We start from the raw sequence: 21874 nt of genomic DNA on the forward strand, positions 1-21874 counted from the left end.
GATGCTGTGTTCGGTCCTGTCACAGCTCATCGTTATTTCAGAGTCAGGCTCACAACTGTGACTTTCGGGGTGATTATAGGAAAAGACTCATAGCAATACTCTTTTCCGATTTCTTATACCTATAGAATAGCACAACGCACTCCAAAAAACCGGCGAATCAGCAACTTCTCAACAGCACATGATAGTCGCTGAAAACGCCCTAGTACCCTACATGGCTCCATGGGGTATCATTGACCAGACTGATGTAGCCTACAGTAAATGATACAGGTAGATTTCTCCAAAGCTATTTCACGGCTGATACTTAACGCCACCTTTGCCACACCACTCATAATAATGCTGGTGGGCAATGCGAAGGATTGGCTGGGTGCATATACTACGCTGCGGCTCACAGCGCGCCGTGCCGCGGACCAAGAGCCGCGGGCGCTTCCGGTGAGGGGTCGCCGCTACACTTTGGACTATACACCATCCAAGCGATCATCATTCTATACGTGCACCATGCCAAGATTCATCAGAAGACGTCACCGGTTACGTGACGGGCAGAATTTTCTGTCGGACACGATGCCGACCGACTACACGTTTGACCGGCTGGCGTCGAAGCTCAAGGAGTTTCGGGCGTCGACGGACAAGCTGCGGCTAGTCCACTCCAGCACGCCGATGCCGACTCATTGGGCGCGGCAGCGGGAAGCGGAGCACATGCGCGCTGCGCAGGAACGGCAGCAGGCTTCTGCGGCGGCGGCGCGGACGGCGGCTGCGGGCGAGCCGGCGCCTAAGCCGACACCGGAGACCGAGGTCGACGAGGGCAAGGCGCCGCCCGAGGGTACGTTTGCGGGGGCGCGACCGGCGGATCTGCAGTCGCGGCTGCTGGTGCTGGACGCGAGCTTCAACCCGCCGACGCGGGCGCACGCGCACATGGCCAAGGCGGCGGTGCACGCAGTTCTCGAGGAGCAGCGGGCGGCTGTGGCCGAGGCGGAGCGGTGCGCGGCCCTTGTCGGGTCGGTGGCCAGTGGCGGCGGCGGCGGCGGCGGAGTGGCGGCGGTCGTGCGACCCGAGACGCGCCTGGTGCTGTTGCTCGCCGTCGCCAACGCCGACAAGCCGGCCGCGCCGGCGCCCCTTGAGCACCGTCTCGCCATGATCTACGCGTTTGCGCGGCACCTACACGACGATCTGCGGCGGCAGGGCGACAGCGTGCCCATTGAGATGGCGCTCACGTCCGAGGCCTTCTTCAGCGGCAAGGCGCACGCGCTGCGCACGGCTAGTTGGTATCCGCACATGCGGCCTTTTATGACATTTAAAAAGTGCGACGAGCGTGGGCGAAGGCTGCCAGGCAAGGCTGCAATACCTCCGATGGAATTTATCACGGGCTTTGACACGCTGGTGCGAATTCTGGACCCCAAGTACTACAGAGACGAGCCGGAGGATGCGGCGACAGGGGAGGACCGAAGGGGCAAGGTTCATCATGATGGTGTTGCTGTGGCAGCAGAGGTCAGTCAAAACGAGGCAGACTTGAATGAGGCTGCACAGAGTGCAAGTTGTGAGGGCAAGGGCAAGGATAAGATGGTGGCGGAAGAGCCATCTGCGCAACAACAACAACATTCATCACAGCCAGACGACCTCACCACTATGCCGGCGGCCAAGAGGCCGCGCAACACGCCGATGATGAAGGCGCTGGATCCCTTCTTCGCCCACGCGTCGCTGCGGGTGATGCTGCGACCCGACGACGGCCACGGAACGCTCGAGGAGCAGCGAGCGCACATTGCCGCGCTGGCAGCTCGCGACGGGGAGATTCGGGCGACGTCGGCGTCGGCGACGGGCGTGCGCAGCTTGGACGAGGTCGGCGGCGATTCGGCGTGGATGCACAAGGTGCGCGTGCTCCCAGACGAAGTCGCCGGCGGCGCGTCGGCGGGCGTGAGCAGCTCGCAGGTGCGGCGGCTCGTGCATGACCAAGGGCCGCTGGCAGCGCAGGGCCTCGTCTATCCGCTGGTGCTGGACTGGCTGAAGCGGCGGGAGCTGTACAGGCGGCCGCGGCCGCCCAAGGGCACGTTTGCTGACGATGGCGGGTTGGTCGAGATTACGGCGTTTGGGGCCTGGCGCAAGGAGGATTTCTGTGACTGAAGAAGCAAAGGGCGGAGAATTGGGGCCATGTCTGCATATATCATGTGTGTCTTGCACTGACGAATGTGTAATTTTACTGCGATTTCACAAGTTTTGGCGTTGTGAAGCAACTAGCATTATGGGCTTTGCATAGTAGCTGCGTTTTGCACAGTGGTATTGTAGCAACAACCGCCTGGCGCATAATTCGAGGTGACGCGCCTGTTTGCCGGATCAGTTCAGTGACTGGCGAGATCCGACGCGTTTTTTTTCTCGGCGTAATCTCAAAATGACTTTCTTCTTCCCCGATTTTATCGAACTTTTCAATCCAGTGAATCACTTCCTTTTCCTGACCGCCAGATTCGACGCTGCGTTCAATCTCCAGACCCTTGCATTCTGCAGTCGTGTCAATCCACCTCTCACCCAGCAACCGCAATCTAGAACAGAGCGGTGTCCAACCAGCCTCTTGAATTTCCAAGCCTCATCCATGTAAAATTTGGCATTTCAATATCGTAATGTCGAAATTTTTCCTACTCCACCGTGTCATGGACCCAGTTTGCCAGCCAAAAAGTGAGAAATTCACAGGCGCTCGAGCCTCAGGTCCCCTGCCAAAAGCGCAAACGGCTGTCTGCCACCTGCAAGGCCCCGCCAAAAAAAATTATTCTGCCGGCTTTCAAAAACTTTTAGGCGGTGGGCAGTAAATCAGCGCCCCACCGATTTCTCAGTATAAAGCTGCGCCGTCTCGCCTTCACTTTGGTCTTTTCTTCTTTTCTTCTTCACGTCGACAATACTTCAGTATGTCTACCCCTACCTTCTCTGGCAACAGTTCTCCCCTTTCGGGCTGTCTTTCCAAAGCCATCTTCCAAACAACTTGCTAACCTCCCCCAAGGAGAATCATTTCTATAGTAATCGACCCATCTCTTGGTTCCCCAAAAGAGCCACAGAATCCACCCTGGTTGATGAGTGCATATCCTCGACACCCTAGAGTGAATACTTTTCTTCTGGTCCTCTCGAACTGTCCGAAAGGATGGCGGCTTGGCTTTCGGGTCAATGCTGTATAGAGAGATGCGCGAGTTAGTGATTGGCTGGCTTCGGCTGGTTCATGTCGACTTGCACCTTTTTGATGATCTCGACCCTATTGGCGGTCTGCCTTCGGGCGCGCTGGTAGGGTGGGTGTTGATGGACGTCTGACAGGCCTTTTTTCATATCTTTTTTTTCATTGCGGTCCAAGGCTTGCCTCGGACGTGAAGAAGATCGACTCTGCTCTTACAATTGTCGCGCAGCTATCGTACCTGCAGTTTCTTTCTGCAAAAGTAGACCCTTGTTTGATGATGAGCTCTAACTTGGCAGTCATGGTTGCTCGCAGCCCTGCAAGTACTTGGATCTCCTTGTTGGTACCTGCTAGCATACGAAACTTACCCATATCACCCGATACACGCCTAGGTAGTGAACTGGATTGTTTCTGTGCTGTCATGTCGATTTCAGAGCAATCTGCGCTCACTGGGGCGCTTATTGAATCTGGCCCTAGATCAACTACACCTCTACGCTGGCATCCATCCTACTCTTCTAAACAAATAGCTCCCTCCGCCCATCACCGCCGTCGTCCCTGTAAACGCAATCAATGTCCCGTAACCACTTCCAAACCCAGCCGCGGCCTCGCCTTTCCACGGCATATTTGCCATCAGCGCCTCGCTCAACGGCCCCGACACCACGTTCCCGATGCCTCTCCCCATGGCCAGAAAGCCACACACCATGATGGGATCAAATGCCCTTCCCTCTGCACCGTCCTCGCCGCTCGGCGCCGTCACCTGCCGCATGATGCCCGGCCAGGTGGACGTGTACGCGCCCGCAAACAGCCCGTACAGCACGCAAAACGCGTACAGCACCGCCAGTCCGCGCCCCAGCCCCCAAAGCAAGAAGACGGCCGCCGCCGTGCCCCCCGTCGACACGAGGATGCACGTCGTCACCGGCCGCCGGTCCGTCAGCCAGCCCATGGCCACGCAGCCGACCACGGCTGCGCCATTGACCACCAGCAGCGTCAGCGCAGCCTCCAGCCCGCTCGCGCCCAGCACCGTCCGCGCGTACGACGGCAGGTAGATGCCCGGCACAAAGTACCCCAGCGCCTCGACAACATTGGCCGCCTGGTGCAGCAGAAACGTGCGCTGAAAGACGAAGCCGAGATTGATGCTGCGGCGCCCCGCGGCGGGCGCCGGCAGCCGCGGCTTCATAAAGTACACGAGCGGGAGGGTGCCGGCAAACAGCGCGGCGGCCCAGACGCGCAGCGCGACGCGGAACCCGTAGCGGCCGAGCAAGAACTCGAGCAGCAGCGGCGTGGCGATGCCGCCGAGGCCCGTCCCGGACCACATGATGCCGTAGGCGAGGCCCTTGCGTCGCACGAACCACTCGTCCATGTAGAGGATGCACGGGCAGTAGGTGACGGACCCGCCGAGCGCGTACAGCACGCCCTGCGTCGCCATCAGCTGCGTCGTCGTCTGCGAGAGCGAGCTGAGACCCAGCGCCGCGCACATGACCACGATGCCGCCCGCGGGCGCGTACCGCGCCTGCTTGGGATACAGCCGGAGCAGCGCCATCACGAGCGGGATGTCCAAGTACATGATGCCCTGCGCGCGAGGTTAGTATATTGCGGGGGGATGGCAAGTCAGTTTTTTTTGTTATTACCAGGGCGCAGGTGCCGATGACGGCAATCTGGGACGAGCCCGCAAAGGGCTCATGCGTAGAGTAGTAGCTTTGGAAAACACCAAACGAAAACGGGAATCCTATTACGACGGGGGCGCAGGTCATTGTAGTCAGCAAAAAATCATGAACCCCCCATGGCCAAGTGCGGAAGAAAGATAAATGTTTTGTAGACCGTACCCCAGACAAACGCCTCCATCATGAAGCTCGCCAGCAGAAACAACCACGCATCCTTGCCCGTGTCGGTCGGCGGCAGCGAAAACTCGTGCCGGCCGTGGCTGCCGTCGTCTACGCTGCCGTCTGGGCCACTCTCTTCTTCCAATGGAGACGGCGGCCGTGTCGTTGTGCGGCTGTCGTCTGTCTGCTGCTGCTGCTGCTGACTCTGGCCAGGCGGCTTGCCCGCGCGCGCAAGCGCTGTCTCGAGGCTCAGCGGCGTTGCGGACCGTAACTCTATCGACATTGTGTGCTGTATACCAAGTAGCTTGTTGTTTTCTTTGTCTTTGGTATTAATAGCAAGTCTTGTGTGTATTCTGCACGCTGTGATCAGCCGCTACAGATTCTCTCTCTTTTTTTTTTACCAATGTAAGGGATCGGTGAGCAGGCCGGAGTTTAGCAAAATCACACAACTGCAGAGAGAGACTGTTCTTTTCGGAGATAAAGTAAAGTTGAGGATTCTCTTTTGACCCCCACGTACCCACGCTCTGAATTGCGCAACATGTGGAGCAGACCAAAAACATGTCGATGCTGAGCCCTTTCCGCGCCCTTTGGTCGGCATCATCCACCTTATTAGCGTCGGTGACCACCAGATTGACCCAAGAGTCCTTGACGGCATTGGAGATTCTTGTCGTGAATTGGCATCTGTTTTGGTTACAAATGTCTTGCCTGTACAATTCTTTGCACCTTGTCTTTCCTTTTGTTAAGTAGAGCAGCTTAATAGAGCAGTGGATGGCCACCAGCGCAGGTTCTAGTTACGACAGCAAGCAATCGTTACGCTACACGCACCAACATGGCTTCTCTCAACCAAAAACTCATACGCCATAAGCATCAATCCATTTGCCAATATTAACATCGATTACGTCCAATATCTGTGATGACCTAAAAATGCTAGACGGTGCGCTTCGCGCTAGGAAATAGGAAAAATACACTGCTGCCAAACAAAGTCTCCTTTTCTCTTAGTATGCTCGTCCCTTGGTCGTGCGACCAATCGTTTTGAAAGACGAATACTTTCCGTCGGCACCCATGACATCGAAACGTTCCATACCCATAGCATCTGATGTATATCCGCTGAAGTAGTATCCAATCACCACAACCAAGTACGTGAGGATCAGGATGCTGCCCTTGAAGTAATTGCTCTTTCCTTCGCCGTAGACGTAGCTGAGCAGAAATACGCAGAGAATAACAGTCACCATATCCCACTGCGGGAACAACAGTGAGAAGGTGTGCATGGCTGCCTCGCTGCTGTCGTCGGTCGGACCACTGTAGGGATACAGTGCAGAGTACAGCACGAGCGCAGGAATCTGAAGCAAGCAAACTTGTAGAGCATACGCAGAACCAATCTCCATGGACAGCGCAATGTTGCCATTCATGGCAAACGAAATGGCATTCTATACACATGTTAGCATTCCATACTGACACATTAGTAGAGCCCTAAACGTACCAGAAATTCAGTCGTGTTTGGCACAAGCGCAAAGAGCGTGATGCCCAAAAACTTTTGATCAATCGCAAAATTTTCCAAGACAACGTCGACAGTGTCGACAAGAATCTCGGCAATGACGGCATAGAGTATGGTCGCGGACAGAAGAATAAATGAACTTTTTCCACGGCCCCAATTTGGCGCGTCGTGGCCGCCGTGCCCAGCGGTACTGTGCCCAGCACCATCATCGTCAAAAACACCCGCACGGGATGCCGTGTGCTTTGTGGACTGGGGCACAAAAGATGGCTTTCGGCTGTGATGGCGATCCCGCGACGCGATCGTAGCAGCAGTCGCGGCGATTTCCGCAACTTCGCGAACCAGGGCAGAGTTGTCTCCTTGACCGAGGCTAGCGGCCGCCTTGCCCAAAGACCGACCGTCGCTGCCAACGCTCTTGGGCGGGACAACGTGCAGAGTGCTGGGTGCCCCGTTTGCTACAGCGTCTGTGCTGCTCAACGAGGTCCGGCGGGCAGAGTCTTGCGTAGATAGACCTACTTGCTTCAAGGACTGGCCTAGGATACGCTTGTACAGATTCGTGTCTCGGATATCTGCACCGCTTGTTTCAGCAGCCGCAGAGGGCTGGGAGTGTCTCAAAACCGATGATGCATGCATGTGTTCCTCTTGACGCTTCTCCTCCACTTCATAATTCCAGATGACGGCGGCGTGCGTGCGGAGAGTGAACCAAAGACCGATGAGATACGAGAAGAAGAGCATAAAGGCGGCCATGTAGCAATATGGACGAACAGCCTCGAGATAGAATCGGTCGTCAAGAGCTGGCGCCTGCGAAAAGTAGCAACGTCGACAGTCACGACCTTCAGGATGACCACCAATGTCGCCAAAGTCCTCACAGCCGAGGCACTGTAGTTCGTGTGTGCCATAGATTTGGTAAAAGAGAGTTGGACCGAAAGCGCCAACGGATGCAAAGAGCAGCATGGTCGAGGTAACACCTGCCGATTTGGCGTTGAACCGTTGCGTTTTGCGCTTCAAAGCACCAAAGCACATTGAAAGTCCAGGCAGGAACAGGATACCAGCAAAGATGCTACCCACGATACTTCCCTCTACAAGCTGAGCCTTGCCTTGGCCCAAGGCGACGCAGTACAGAAATACTTCTACAACGGTCGAGAAGAGAGCATTGATGGCAGCGCCAAGGCCCATGGAAGATTGCGCGGAAATGGACGCGACAGCCTGGCCGATAAAGTATGCGAGCGGAATAATGGAGACCAAGCCCGCAATGAAAAGAAAGGCTGGCCCAGTGACAAAAATGTTCAAATGCAACATTCGATCAAGCACAGCCCAATCGAAAATGACGAAGAAAACAACGGCCACGAGATTGATGAGGAAGATGTTGGTTCCGTCGATCGTATACTTCCAGTATTTGATGCCTACTGCACGGTAGGTGCAGAGGAGAATAGACGAATCAGAGCTATCGGTAGACCTGGCATAGTCCAGATGAGATTCGAACGAAAGAGCAAGTGGATGACGGCGCAAGTGGTCAAATAGTAGCATGGTGACCTTGCCCATGGGGATCCAAAAGACGAGAAACCAGCAAGTCAGAGACACAATAATGAGAGATGGCGTAATGAGAAAGTAGAAGAAGAGAAAGAAGATTACACGGCCAATGTTCCATTCACCTCGGCCAAATAATCTTCGCTTCATCCGTGGATGGTTTGTGTTATCGGAGCGTCTTCCACGGCCGAGTAGACTGTCGGTTTCGTCACGTACCGAATCAACGCTACTTCGCGAGCGTCCAATAATCGATCGAGTGCGGTCGGGACCAAAAAAAAGTCTGCCGTACTCCAAGTCGCCGCTTTGCCACTGCTCGTACTCGGAGATGCTCCGACCCTCATCTGCGTCTTCGTGCATGTACTGCTCATCTTTCTCAAGACGAACATACTTGCCAAAAGGATAAAAGAGGTAACCTGCAAGGCCCCACAGTACACGGCCGTATTCTCTACCGCTGGAAGCCGCAGCAAAGAGCAGGCACATGATGGCGCCGAATGCAGCAAACATGGCCATCCACCAACCAAAGCAGAGTGTCCAGACCAGGTTGAACAAGACGAGCCATTTATTGACGTTGCCCCCTGGGGCGGAATGAATGTCACCCTCTGCAGACTTTTGGATAGAACGGTCCTTTTTATATAGAGCAGGCTTCCAGACCCTTATACCAAAGGGGTGCGTCTGGTTGATGGCCTGCTGTCGGTCTTTGAGCGTGAAGCTCTCAGCTTCGCTCAGGTCGCCTTCAGAGTCACAGTCGACATGTTCCTCAAGTCCAAGGTCTTCATGCTCATGCTCGTCGGTTTCGTCAACGTCATCTTCATCCTCGTCCTTTACGGAGCTTGGGCGGGTACCCGAAGCTCGAGGCTCTGCGTCAGACTCGTCGCGATGAGACTGCACACGAGAGAGAGTTGTTGGAGGTGGCTGGCGCCGTCTGGCAGTGTATCCGCGGCCAACAGCGTCTGCTTCCACCTCGTGAGTATCGTCATGGGCCGAGAAGACCCCACCGCGATGGGGAGTGGTGGATGATGGGCGCCTAGACAGGGGCGGCTTTCGCGGACGTGGAAACGACTTGGTACGGTCGATGGCAGGCGGTCGACTGGGCTGCGACTGACGAGGAGTCTGTGGCGAGTCTTGGATAGAAGGTCGCGATTCAGGAGTGTTGGTAATTGTGCCTAAGAGGTATTAGAAGGCATCAGTAGCAGGTCAATGAATAACAGTAGACTGACCGTAGGAGCCCTCGGGTCGCCTCCTGACGGTATCGGTGGACTGGAAACTCTCGGAAAGACCGTCACCATCGCGAGCAGTCGAGGACTCGGCCGCTGAAGTGGCACGACGGCTCATTGGCGAGGTCGCGCTTGACCTGCGTCGATCGCGATCGTCGTAGTCTTCTTCCATGACGGCAGACACTGTAGAGCCTAGTAACGGCAACAGGTCGCGGCGAAAGGTGCACAGTACTCGAGAAGAGGACTGGAGGCTGAAGAGAAGACGGATCCCAATAATCAAGAGGCTAAAGAAGAGAAGTAAGCGTTCGGGAGCTGGGCGCACCAAACGAAGCTAGCTAGTAGCTGAGGTGGAGTGATGTTTGACCGGGGAGGCCTGTTGATGACCGGACTGAATGTTGACATGTAACAGGCAGTTATGAGTTGTGTGACGCGAAAAAAATCGAGTGCAACCGGATGTAAGAATGGACGATGTGAAGAAGAGGAAACGAAGCTCTGAGTGCAATGGGGGAGCAGTAATAAAGGATAAGCTTTTCGCCTGCGTATACGGCAGTGGGGAGTGTTTGTGATCAAGATGCAGGCAGAGAGCTTCGGCTGCGGCGGGTGAAGCTAATACACAGGGCGGCACTTGCCCTCCGCGAGCGGTTGAAGATGAGGGTAATGGGGAAGGGTAAAAGAAGGGGGAAGCAAAAGGAGAAGATACGAGTTGCCCAAGGCCCTGCTTGTATTTATTTTTCAGCTTTGCCGCGGCCAAGAGTATATATGAGAGTTTGTGAGTGCTTGTGATGTCTGCCATGGCCTCGTGCCGCTTGGCGCAGACGCAATACAACCTGTATGGAGTCTCATGCGGCGCAAAAATGACAACGCTGCATGTAGGAATCGATAGGGATGCAGCTGTTAGTTATCTCTTGAGGAACACTCATTTATAACTGGTTGATGCTCTTTGTGCCAGGTGTTTGCTCAAAGGAGTCGTGCCCTACACCTATGATAGTCGGGCCGAGTCTGGGCTTCCTTATCACTGATAGATTTTGTTTGACCTAGGTAACGCATCGAACAATTGTTCGACTATAAGATGCACATTATGATGCATCTCTAATAGTTACTTTGTAATACACTTTTTGATGGTCAGCATGCAACACCGTGCTGCTTCCGAAGCTCCCCGTAATAGCGCCTTTCAGCGCCTCCACCCGCTAAAGAGACCACTAAAACTCCCGCTACCCGCCAAACAACAGGCGCTTCATTACGAATTGCTAGCTTTCCACCGGACTTCGGTAAAACTCATGTTCCGTGCCGCTCGCTCCCTTATGCGCCCACGCTCTCACAGGCAACCCGCTGCCACGCACTGCGCCAACGCTTGGGTGCCGCTTACGAGCAGCCTTGCCACCAAGCTTCGCTAGCCATCATCCACCTTTCCATCATCTCGAATTTCAGCCACCGCCGTTTCAATCGCCTCCATTTTGACAGCCTCCTCAAACCACATCGACAATCTGCCACGCGAATTGGTTTTGGTACCAATCCACCGCAACCTGCTTTCCGCGCGTCATCACACTGCCTTAGCGGCCACCCGTCACCATGGCGCTCGACGAATACTACCACAACAAGATTGAGGCGATGAAGCTCGAGATCCTCAAGGGTCAGGCCGCCCTTCGCCGTCTCGAAGCTCAGCGCAATGACTACAACTCGCGCGTGCGCTTACTCAGAGAAGAGCTCGGCCTACTTCAACAACCTGGGTCCTATGTAGGCGAGGTCGTCAAGGTCATGGGCACTAAGAAGGTCCTCGTCAAGGTTCACCCTGAAGGCAAATATGGTACGGCTTACATTACACCCTTTTTTACGTGCGCACGCAAGTTCAGAGATACTAATACAAAACTTAAGTTGTTGACATCTCCGACAATGTCGACGTGACCAAGCTCACAGCTGGCAAGCGTGTCACACTACTTTCGGACAGCTACAAGCTCGAAAAGATGCTGCCATCCTCAGTCGACCCCCTTGTCTCCCTCATGATGGTCGAGAAGGTCCCCGATAGCACATACGACATGATTGGTGGCCTTGACCAACAAATCAAGGAAATCAAGGAAGTCATCGAGCTCGGCCTCAAACATCCCGAGCTCTTCGAGTCACTCGGTATCGCACAGCCCAAGGGTGTCCTGCTATATGGCCCTCCAGGTACCGGCAAGACCTTGCTGGCGCGTGCCGTCGCCCACCACACGGCGTGCAAGTTCATTCGTGTCTCTGGTTCCGAGCTCGTGCAAAAATACATTGGTGAAGGTAGTCGCATGGTTCGCGAGCTCTTCATCATGGCGCGTGAGCATGCGCCTTCCATCATTTTCATGGATGAAATCGACTCGATCGGTTCCTCTCGTGTCGAGGGCTCCTCTGGTGGTGACTCTGAAGTTCAAAGAACAATGCTGGAGCTTCTCAATCAGCTCGACGGTTTCGAGCCTACAAAGAACATCAAGATTATCATGGCCACCAATCGTCTCGACATTCTCGACCCCGCCCTGCTAAGACCCGGCCGTATCGACCGCAAGATTGAGTTCCCGCCCCCTAGTGTGGAGGCTCGAGCCGATATTCTGCGCATCCACAGTCGCAAGATGAATCTAACGCGTGGCATCAACCTAAACAAGATTGCTGAGAAGATGAATGGCTGCTCCGGTGCCGAGCTTAAAGGTGTGTGTACTGAGGCCGGCATGTACGCTCTTCGCGAGCGCAGGGTACACGTTACGCAAGAGGACTTTGAGCTGGCCACGGCCAAGATTCTCAACAAGCACGACGACAAGGAGGTGTCGCTCGGCAAGCTCTGGAAATAAATGGATGTGGTTGAGCTGTGGTCTTTTTGGCGTGCTAGGCAAGCAAGACGTGGTCATGAACCCACGATTGCAAAAGCTTTGGTGATGCGAGGATAGCTTACTGTACCAATACTTAACACGGCGATCCATTGAAAGCTGTACATTGCCTTCTGTGACTAATTGATACACTACTATCTACTTGCGTTGACTGGGCTCTCCCATGGGCGAAAAGACTCCGTGCATTCCTTTGTAAGGAGATACTGTAGCAGGCTTCCAGCCAACTCTTTGCAGGAGCGCTTCGTCCTCGAGTCTGTACACCTGTACATGGAGTGGACGACAGCACTTGATCATTTCCTGTTCACTATCACTGCCAAAACCCCAAGCCGACAAGTCACCTCCAGGGCAAGTACCTATAACAAGTTAGCTCGACGAACAGACACAGCCCCGGAGAGGCGACAGTGGCTTCCGAGGAATCTAGAGAATAGAACCAACTTACTCAAAGCCATGAGAAGGTCCTGCTCGGCCAAAAACTCAAGCGCATCCCCCTTTTGCGCGGGCGAGGGGCTCATAAAGTACCGTCCCTGAGCGTCCAGCCCGGTGACCTGAAAGATGTTGAGCACGTCGTGGACGTCGGTCTCGACGAGGCCGAACGGGGCGACGGCGCGCGTGAGATTGGAGTGGCAGTGGAAGTCGTACTGCGCGCCCGACAGCACCGCGTTCACGTAGGGGTCGCAGCGCGTGCCTAGCAGGTCGTGCGCGCGCCCGCCGTGCTCGTCGTCGCCATACCACGACAGAGTGTCGTGAATAATGGTGGCGAGGGGCCGCATGTACGGCAGGCAGGACCACAGACGGTCGTAAGTCGAGACGTGCGAGGCGTGCAGCTGCCGCGTACGGGAGGCCCAGAAGCGCTCGCGCGGGTTGTGCCGGTTCCAGATGTTGAGGTCGCCTGAGAAGGATGAGGAGAGGCGAAGAATGAGAATGAAGACTCTTTTGTTTGAAAAGGTAGAACTTGAGGGAATTGGGGAGGGGGAAAAGGATGACGGACGTACCAACTTGGGGCCCTTCGGGCGTGGTGATGCGCACGACGCAGCCTTGGGGTACTTCCCAGGCTCTGCCGGAGCGAATAGGAATGGTGAACTCTTCAAGGAGGACACGGTCGGCGACCTGAATAGTTTCGTAGGCCGTCTTGTCGACCGTCAGCGGCGATCCGGCGGTGGGCAGGTAGGCCGGAACGGGCTTGGGGATGGGCTTCCGGGCCTGTCGGCGCTCTTCGGCCGATGCTTCGGGGCCGGGTTGAGACATGCTGCTTGCGTCTTTCTTTACGAATCGGACTAGACTGAGATTTTGGGCAGTTTTGATTGCACAAGATTGTAGTATAAAGAAGAGTCTCGTCAAGAGATTGATGTCCGCGCCTTTTGCAAAGTCTTCTCGTCGCCTGGCGGGCCAGAGCGCGGCGTTGCACCACCGAGGTCGGGGATCGGTTCCACCCAACGGCTTTGCGGGGGGTTAATCATTTTACCGTCGACGACGACGACAACGTGCAAAGGCGCAATCTCTACAGAAATGAAACTTTTTTTTTTCAGAGAGGAATAATGTACGGACTTCTTTGCTGAATTCAAATCATGAAAATTTTTGAAGTACTTGCTTGGCAGACAAGGCGAGTGATGCGCCTCAAGCTCTGGACAGCGGAACGCGCCCTCCGCCGCACTACTGACCAGTGGGCTGATAATGATGGTGGTGGGCAGTGTCCAGGTAAAAAGGGCTGGCATCTGGGTCATGGGATGTCTGTTTGTGAGACCACACGGCAAGAAAAATGTCCACCCATCAGACCTGCAAGTAGAAAGATTTGCCCATTGACAAGCACATCTACTTTGCGGAGGATGCGGTGAAGCTGACTGAAGGGTGTCGTCGCTCGCTGCCGCCCGGATGATGGCTGCACATGTTGAGTTGAATACTCATAGAGTGCTTACGAGATTCAAGAGTATGTGAGTAATGTGTTGATAGTTCGAGTGAGGTGAGGTGAGAGGTGAGTGTATGCTGCATGTGCCTAATACTCATCAGTAGTTACAGCATGGTCTGGGCTTATCAAGCTCCAGCCGACAGAAGGAGTCAAGACAAGACTGATCTATAAACACGGGATTTTGAAATGCGAAAGTGCCATGGTCTAGATACGCGCTTCTTGTATGTCTGACAGCTCTTTCCCAGGTCCCCCCTCCAACCGTTTGTTCATGATTAGGTTTACACGTGCCATCCCTCTTGTCTCGGCCCTATAGGAAGTCTCCTTGATAGTTCCTGACAATCATTCGAGAATCTGATGTATCGCGTGGCTGGCCGGGTACGACCAGCCAAAAGATGCCGCGCCAAAACAAGGAATCAAGACTTGGAGGGGGGGCAAAGGAGGACCATGTGGATTAAGCGAACGAGGCCATCTTTCGAACCGAATTCTAGAGTCTTTGATCGACAATCAGTGACTGGCAAGTACATGCATGTGTACCTTTTATTATTTGAAATTCATAGTCGCCGAGCACGCCGAGGTGCGAGCTTGCAATGTGTGAGTGTTACTTTGTAGCGGGCAGGGCGGGGCGTGAGTGCAGATGGGATGGGATGGCCGGTCACCGGTGGCAAGGCGTATAAGGAGAAAAACAGGGAATATCTATTCCATCATACCCAGATGGGACACGGATAACGGACCAGAGAGCGGATCACACTTCCCAAGATGAACGAGGTGCAGAGCAAGGCTCGTACGGACATTGGGACACTGCGACAATCAAGGGTCCTGTTAAAACCACGACCTTTGTCTTTGAGCATCCTCTCCACACAACCAATACGGTATTGCCACATCTTGGTGCCAGAAGAGACAGCCAATGTAACACCTGACTGCCATTGCATTTTATTGAATATTGTGATTCTATTCGCACATCTGCGGCTCTCCTAAATGGAAGAGTCTGGACCTTGCTGCCGGATAGACGGTGGGTGCTACAGTGACGTCGTCTTGTCAGCCTCATTACGCTCTGCCAAAGTGAAAGAAGGTTGCAGCTAGGTGTCAAGACTACACCATCCCGTCAAAAAAAAACAGGAACTCTATGTAAGCCCCGGTATCTCGCCAGCGCTGCGTTGTCCAAATGGAACTGCAGAGAGAGAGCTAGAGCTTCGCATTATTCATTGTTCCACTTCAGCTGGTGACATGGGAGACGGCAGCAAAGCAGCTGCTCTCCTGCAGGATGCAAGAGCCACGCGAGAAATCAAGCCGTTTGGCAGAAGCCGCGCTCCGCTTTCGAGAGCGGCACACGGGAGCGATCAGGCCCTACGATCCCCTTGTTCTCAACCTTTCAGGCCCAACCCGTGGCTGGCTGGTCTGCGGTGCTTTGCATGGCAGTTGCGGCTGCGTTTTTTTTTTGTTGCATGTTCCGCCGATATTGATGGTGGGGGAACGTGTCACACGCGAGCTTCCCATGCATGACCCAGGCTGCGTGTATCAGGCATCGATACCTTGATTCTTTCGATGGGACGAGGGACACAAATGACAGCAAAGGGTCCAAGAATCGAGTAATGGGTGTGCGATGGGGAGAGTCTTTTCCGTGAATCGGGCGGGATAAAAAGCAGGTTATCGCACATCATTGGTAAAGAAAGGGTCTAGACTCTCCCGCGGCTTGATAGGGGGTATGTACATGTGTGTTGGGTTGGGGGGTAGATTTGCGAACGCCGAGTTTTGTTACAGGAGACGGTATGTGTGTGTGAGGCTCGTCTGCCAGGATTTTCGGGTTTGTGGTCACATTTATGAGACTGCATGGAGAAACAGTGGTTCTTGTGCGATGCATGGCCAGGTTCGGCTGAGGATTGCTGGCTTGGCGGCTATTCATTGGGTTCATTGGCAGGCAAGGGCTCTTACACGGAACAAAAAAGGACAGGGGCCGCCTTCAAGCCAGGCAAGGCAAGGCAAGGCAAGGCAAGGCGAGGCGAGGCTCAAAAGCAAGATTCATTTCAGGCCCGCCAAGACAAGGTAACTAACTAATCACTAATTCCCATTTTGGGAAGGTGGAAGAAATAGTATCGTAATAGACGAGTTTGCCACCCTAGATTTTTATATACTCATACTCGGGCACTCTGGCCAAAGTGTCGGAATTATAAAGGAAATTTCGTGTTTGAAAAAGAACCATCACGTCGAGTCAGGTTCTAGACGTTCTGGACCTGGCTGGCTGGGACACTATGACGTGATGGGCGGGTGGCCCAAGCATGCGGGAGGTACAAGCGTGGTACGTGAGCCGTCGAAGCTACGTCACAGGAGGAGCAGAGAAAAAAAATAAGACGTCAGTACTGTAGCCTACGGAGTACAAGTTGTCAATACAAGCCCCAGGAGGTTGTCAGTTGTGTCACGAATGGCTGTCAACGGTTGCAGCGCCGGTTGCAACACTGACGGTGTGAATGAGATTGAATAGATAAAAAAGAAGAAGCAAACAACTCACAGGAGAATCAGAATCAGAATCAGAATGTCGTCTCTGGACCGGTCAAGTTGGGTGCATGTCAAAGGCCGTTCTGGGCCCTTCTAATGCCAGCCCGTCTCCCTTGGCCGGGCTTCGATCTGCTCTGCGCCGTGCCAATCAGTTTCCCCATTCAGCGCCCTCCACCGCTACAATGACCTAATAAGGGGCGCCCGCGACTGCTGTAGGTAGGTAGGTAGATAGGTATTGCACGAGTACCCCTTTAGCTCTCTGAAGGTGCTTTTGCTTGCTGCCGGTTCGCTGCAAGTTTGCAGGAGGCCATGGCTGCAAAGAGGGTTGTCAATGCTCTGAGCGGTCATGGTTATATTTACACAATGCAAATCGTGTTGACAATGTCTAATCGCATTTCAACTGGCAAAAAAGTGATTCAGATTCACACTCCCTTGCAGAATTCCAAGACCCCATTATACACAGTTTTTGCGTGCCGCGGCCGGTTCCCGCTCGGTCGATGGCCCAGTTAACTAGTTATTCTCTCGTACCAGAATTTTGCCAACATGGCATCTCTGTCAATCCGTGCACCGGAAGCCAAGAGTTTTCTCTTGTTCTTCGTTGGCTCTAGAAACTTGACCAGGCCTGCACCAGATCGACCCGGGGTTTACTGCCCTGTTTAAATTTGTTCCCCCCCCCTATCCTTGTATCCCACGCCCTTTGTCTCTCACGCCCTTGTTACTGGATACCTGGCCGCTACTTTGGCGACGGCCGGTTGATGCTAAATACGGTACTCCGTACGACTAACTAAGCTGGCTGAGATCCTTCATCCGCCGCCGACATGGCCCCCCCTCAAAACGTCTTTTGTCTCATTGACCCCAAGGTGACGCTGTTCTGTTTGGGATCCAAGGCAAGCCCTATTTGATTCACCATTCATCTTCTTCGCCCTCGTACATTCGTAAGGTGTTAATTGTGGAAGAATGAATAGAAAAGAAAAAAAAAAACCCCCAAGTGGAGTGACTCTAGGACCCAGCATCGTCGCAATCCAGGCCCTTTGTGTCTCCAACGCATCGTCATCTGGCGTCCGCCATCATCCACCATGGAATGTATGCCAGATAAGACTCCCATGAATTACTAGTTGGCTAGCGGCATGGGGTGGTGGTCAGTTGCGTTCCCACACTGCCTAATAATAATAATACACGCACATCCCCATTCTATTTCCAAGCAGACGTTGCTGGCGGCGACCTACTACTTACAGTCGGTCTGCCCACACACACGGACACAGACGCACACACAGAGCACACACGGATATTTGTCCTCGTCACAAACGTAGACTTGCCAAACTACTAGCCGGCCTGCTCTTCCTCTTGGCGGCTACGTCTCTTGATCCTTATACTCTTCTCTTCTTGCTTCCACTTTTTCGATTGTACTTTTTTCTTCTTCATCACTACCTTTTGCCATCTGCTCTCCCTCTCGACGCGCCATTCGCCAACCCATCATTAGCTCACGCCCCCCCCTTGTGCCTCGCTGCCGTGTCCTGCAGCGCGCATCTGCATCTACTGGCCAACCGCTCGCTTCCTCGTTGTATGACGTCTCGTGCTTCTCGACACTTTGCTTTTTCGAATTTGTCGTGAAATCCGTCGCTGTTCTATTTCAACAAATCTTGACCGAGACACCCCTAGCCGTGCTTTTGACGTGGAGGGAAGAAAAAAAGCCACTCGACAGGGCCTTATAACCAACTTCTTTTCCTACCCCTTTCGCCCTCTTTTCGTCCCGAGATTGATATGAAAAGGAAGTCCACTTTGTCATCTTTGGCTTGCTTCTATTTATAATCGAGGAAGCCTTCAGTGGTTGGTCGCTCATTGCCCGTTGCACCCGAGGTCTCGCCTCTGCGGCTCCGCCCTAGTTGCTTTCAATTCTCGCCACCGCCTCCCTCTCGCAGTTACGTCACAGGCTGAACCCTGCAAACCGACAACCTACATAGCGACTCTGCGGCGACGCACGCGACAATCACCTTCTCTTCATCATCCAATCGACTTCTATCAATTTGAGCCATGGATCTTTAAATTCACTCTTTCGGCCGATTTCGAAGCTGATTGGCTTCGCATGCACCTAATATTCACCTCAACCGCCCCATCACTATTCTAACTAATGTCTGTACAATACGCCATGACGGCTCACACTACACGAACTCCTGGGGTATCCAGTCCTCATAATATATCGAGACGGCCCTCACGAACCGTAACGAAATCAACGACACCCATAACTTCGCCTTGCGCCGCCTTTTCTGTCGGCCAAAATCACCCGCCTAAGAGCTCTCCCAGCCGCAGAACGCAGGCACGCGCCCCAAGCCCCAACTACTTTGGCTTGGTCATCGACTCGAATGTTGAGGTAGCCGACTCCTCAGCCCCGGGAAAGGATAATTGGAGCCCTGGTTCCTCGATAAAGTCCTTCGCCGCGGCCTTACCCAAGACTGTCCCGCTCGAACCCAACTCGGAATTTGAAGCATTCAGGAGGCAGGCGGATCGCAATCGCGGTCCATCCTTTGCCCTTCCGACAACCAGCCATGTGCCGTCAGCCTCAGCACACATGGCCCGTCCCCGACCGGCTCGCTGGCATTCTCATAGCAATGAACCTGCCAGTGAGCCGTCGTCATTTCGACTGGCCTTGAATAGGATTCGCGCCGACATTGGCTCGGGAGCGAGTAAAAAGTCCGACGCTGATCAGAACAGCCTTCGTGATTCCGCCTACGTATCCATGGACTCGAACCGCAATTCCGATGTGTCGTTGAAACCACCTCAGCTTGTAGGCCTTCCGCGTGTTGCATCTCCGCTTCCTATCGAGGACACCCGGCAGCAACTCCAGCGGTCCCAGCACCCATCTAATACGACATTACCCGCTGATCACCTTCAAGAGCGATTCACGCTGAACGAACCTAGGCTACGCAGGTCATCACCATCCGTCGGCAATCTAGCACGTGCTTCCACGCTGCCAATGAAGCTTGACATTGTTCAAAGCCCCTTCATCTCTGGCGATCAGCTTGTCAACATTATGGACACGGGTGATATGGACGGTATCCTACTCATTGATGTTCGTTCAGTTCAGAATTTCTCTCAGAGCCGCATCAGACATGCTCTCAACCTCTGTATCCCCACAACGTTGTTAAAACGTGCCACGTTTGGCATCGAGAAGCTCCAGCAGACTTTCCAGGATAGTATCAACTCGACAAAATTCAACCGCTGGAGGGATATGCAATGGATCATTGTCTACGACACCAACGCTTCCGACAACCGTGACGCATTCACCGCCCAGAGCATGATCAAGAAATTCACGGCAGCGAATTACTCTGGCAAAACTGCCATTTTACGTGGTGGCTTTAATCTTTTCCGTCAGTCATTTCCCAGTTATGTCGACAACGAGCCAGCACAGCCACCAGCCACGAGATCCCAGAATGCGACCGCCGACAGCAACGCACTTGCGCCTGTCATTGGAGGTGTTATGCTGCCGACCAGCATGCAGGAGCCCAACCCATTCTTCTCCAATATTCGCCAGAACATGGATCTAGCAGACGGTGTCGGCCAGTTTGATGTTCACATGCCTGATGGCCTTGATACCTCATGGCTTCCCACATGGCTGTGCGAGGCCGCTGCGCCTGGGGATCACGGCAAAAAGGTATCCGACAAGTTTCTTCACATTGAACAGGATGAACAATCTCGCATGAGAGGTGCCTATGCCGCATTCAATCCCAACAACGCAACGTCGGCGAACAATATCCAGCTATGTGGTGTGGAAAAGGGAGGTAAAAACAGGTACAAGGACATTCTTCCATTTGAGCACAGCAGAGTCCGCTTGAAAAACAAGTCGCCTGGCTCCTGTGATTATATCAATGCCAGCAAGCTCTCTGCGTCGCGTAGCAACAAGAAATACATTGCCACGCAGGGTCCGCTGCCGGCCACATTTGAAGACTTTTGGTCTGTTGTTTGGGACCAGGATGTTCGTGTCATCGTCATGCTGACGGCAACGACCGAGGGCGGGCAACTGAAGTGCCACCCGTACTGGGAGAACCGCGAGTATGGCCCCATTCGATTACGGCCTTTATCCGAGAAGAAGGCTTCGCTCGACATGGACAAGTATAGACCTGACTCCAACAGCACGCCGGCCCAGAGCTCCTCGGAGCGTGGCCGGCGCCGAGCAAACACCACAACAGTGTTTGAGGCAGTACCTAGTTTCTCGCCCAACGAAGAGGCGCCGTACGTCATCATTCGCAAGTTTGCGCTATCGCATTCTTCTCACCCTTTCGCCCCGATTCGTGAGATCACCCACCTGCATTTCCCTGGCTGGCCTGACTTTGGAACCCCTGCCAAGCCATCACACTTGCTCGCTCTCGTGGAACTGGCCAACGTGATGCAACGCGCTTCTCTGCCCGTCGAGACCAGCACCATCGTTGACTCTCGCAAAGCTTCAGGAGGCGCACTGCCCGTTACGTGGAACGATGGGCCAGAGGTCGATGAGAATAGCCGGCCCATGCTGGTTCACTGCTCAGCGGGCTGCGGTCGCACTGGCGCTTTTTGTACTGTCGACAGTGTTGTTGATATGATGAAGCGGAAGCGTCAGGCGGATCTCACCGGCATCACTGTTAAGGACAAAGAGGGCGACGTGGACATGCTCGGCCCTGCCGATGGTGTCGTGTCTTCGATGCCCTCCGATTCTTACTTTCAGATGGATTTAGGTTCCTCGGTTACTCAAGTTGCCAATTTACCTCATCAGCAGCCCAAGTCCGCAAGGCTCGACACCACGTGGCTGCGGGATGACTCTATCGACTTGATCCAGAAAACTGTCCAAGACTTTCGACAGCAACGTCTCAGCACTGTGCAAAGCCTGCGGCAATACGTGCTATGCTATGAGACGGTTCTGGAGTGGATGCACTGCATGCAGGACAGAACAACCAGCACCGTAGCCGGACGCAAGCGCAGCGGCAGTTTGACGCTGACGTTACCTCATTAGCACAAGACATTAGCAGAAGAGGTATAAGGAGGAATGACGAACCAAGCATTCACCGGCGACCACGACGTTACTATACATGAATACAGCGATGAAAGCTCTCTATGAATAGAGAGCCAATGCAAATTGCCTTTTTTTCTCCCTTTCTGTTCTTTTATCATGTACATGTGGACCGAAAGAGGATAGAAGACAGAAGAGCGGTGGACGCATTGCTGGTATGACATAATAAAAGCATGGGGACATGATGTATATACAGTCCTTTTTTTTTTTTTTTTCAATTGTACTTTTACACGGCGATTACATTCTCAATGGATGCCAAGTGAAAATGACTGACGGGTAAGACATATCACGGGGGTAAAGTTGATGAATGCCGCTGACTCTGTCGAAGAAGGATGGCATCTTCTCGCAAAGGTTTATAACCAAAATTAGGCCAACAACTGACATGTACGGCCATAGCCGAGTGACCAG

At 53.8% G+C, this 21874-nt stretch overlaps 6 protein-coding genes across 6 annotated transcripts; 3 read left to right on the forward strand and 3 right to left on the reverse strand.

Moving 5' to 3' along the window:
- Positions 1-333: 333 nt before the first annotated feature.
- On the forward strand, positions 334-2112 carry BBA_04920 (uncharacterized protein; the record flags this gene model as incomplete). Its single annotated transcript, XM_008600017.1, has 1 exon — positions 334-2112. One exon carries the CDS (start codon positions 334-336, stop codon positions 2110-2112), a length of 1779 nt encoding a protein of 592 aa, XP_008598239.1.
- A 1517-nt stretch (positions 2113-3629) lies between these two features.
- Positions 3630-5242, reverse strand: BBA_04921 (Major facilitator superfamily, general substrate transporter; the record flags this gene model as incomplete). The annotated part of the gene is made up of 3 exons (XM_008600018.1): positions 3630-4709; positions 4768-4865; positions 4963-5242. 3 exons carry the CDS (start codon positions 5240-5242, stop codon positions 3630-3632), a joined length of 1458 nt encoding a protein of 485 aa, XP_008598240.1.
- Positions 5243-5954: 712 nt separating this feature from the next.
- BBA_04922 (sodium/calcium exchanger protein) lies at positions 5955-9364 on the reverse strand (the record flags this gene model as incomplete). The annotated part of the gene is made up of 3 exons (XM_008600019.1): positions 5955-6386; positions 6440-9141; positions 9196-9364. 3 exons carry the CDS (start codon positions 9362-9364, stop codon positions 5955-5957), a joined length of 3303 nt encoding a protein of 1100 aa, XP_008598241.1.
- A 1397-nt stretch (positions 9365-10761) lies between these two features.
- On the forward strand, positions 10762-11999 carry BBA_04923 (26S proteasome regulatory complex, ATPase RPT6; the record flags this gene model as incomplete). The annotated part of the gene is made up of 2 exons (XM_008600020.1): positions 10762-10996; positions 11065-11999. 2 exons carry the CDS (start codon positions 10762-10764, stop codon positions 11997-11999), a joined length of 1170 nt encoding a protein of 389 aa, XP_008598242.1.
- A 174-nt stretch (positions 12000-12173) lies between these two features.
- BBA_04924 (meiotic chromosome segregation protein) lies at positions 12174-13280 on the reverse strand (the record flags this gene model as incomplete). Its single annotated transcript, XM_008600021.1, has 3 exons — positions 12174-12388; positions 12475-12924; positions 13028-13280. The coding sequence occupies 3 exons, from the start codon at positions 13278-13280 to the stop codon at positions 12174-12176; spliced, it is 918 nt and encodes a 305-aa protein (XP_008598243.1).
- Positions 13281-18574: 5294 nt separating this feature from the next.
- On the forward strand, positions 18575-21409 carry BBA_04925 (protein-tyrosine phosphatase; the record flags this gene model as incomplete). Its single annotated transcript, XM_008600022.1, has 1 exon — positions 18575-21409. One exon carries the CDS (start codon positions 18575-18577, stop codon positions 21407-21409), a length of 2835 nt encoding a protein of 944 aa, XP_008598244.1.
- Between the last annotated feature and the right edge of the window lie 465 nt (positions 21410-21874).

This window comes from Beauveria bassiana (genome assembly GCF_000280675.1).
Source record: "Beauveria bassiana ARSEF 2860 unplaced genomic scaffold BBA_S00012, whole genome shotgun sequence".
Taxonomy (NCBI): domain Eukaryota; kingdom Fungi; phylum Ascomycota; class Sordariomycetes; order Hypocreales; family Cordycipitaceae; genus Beauveria; species Beauveria bassiana.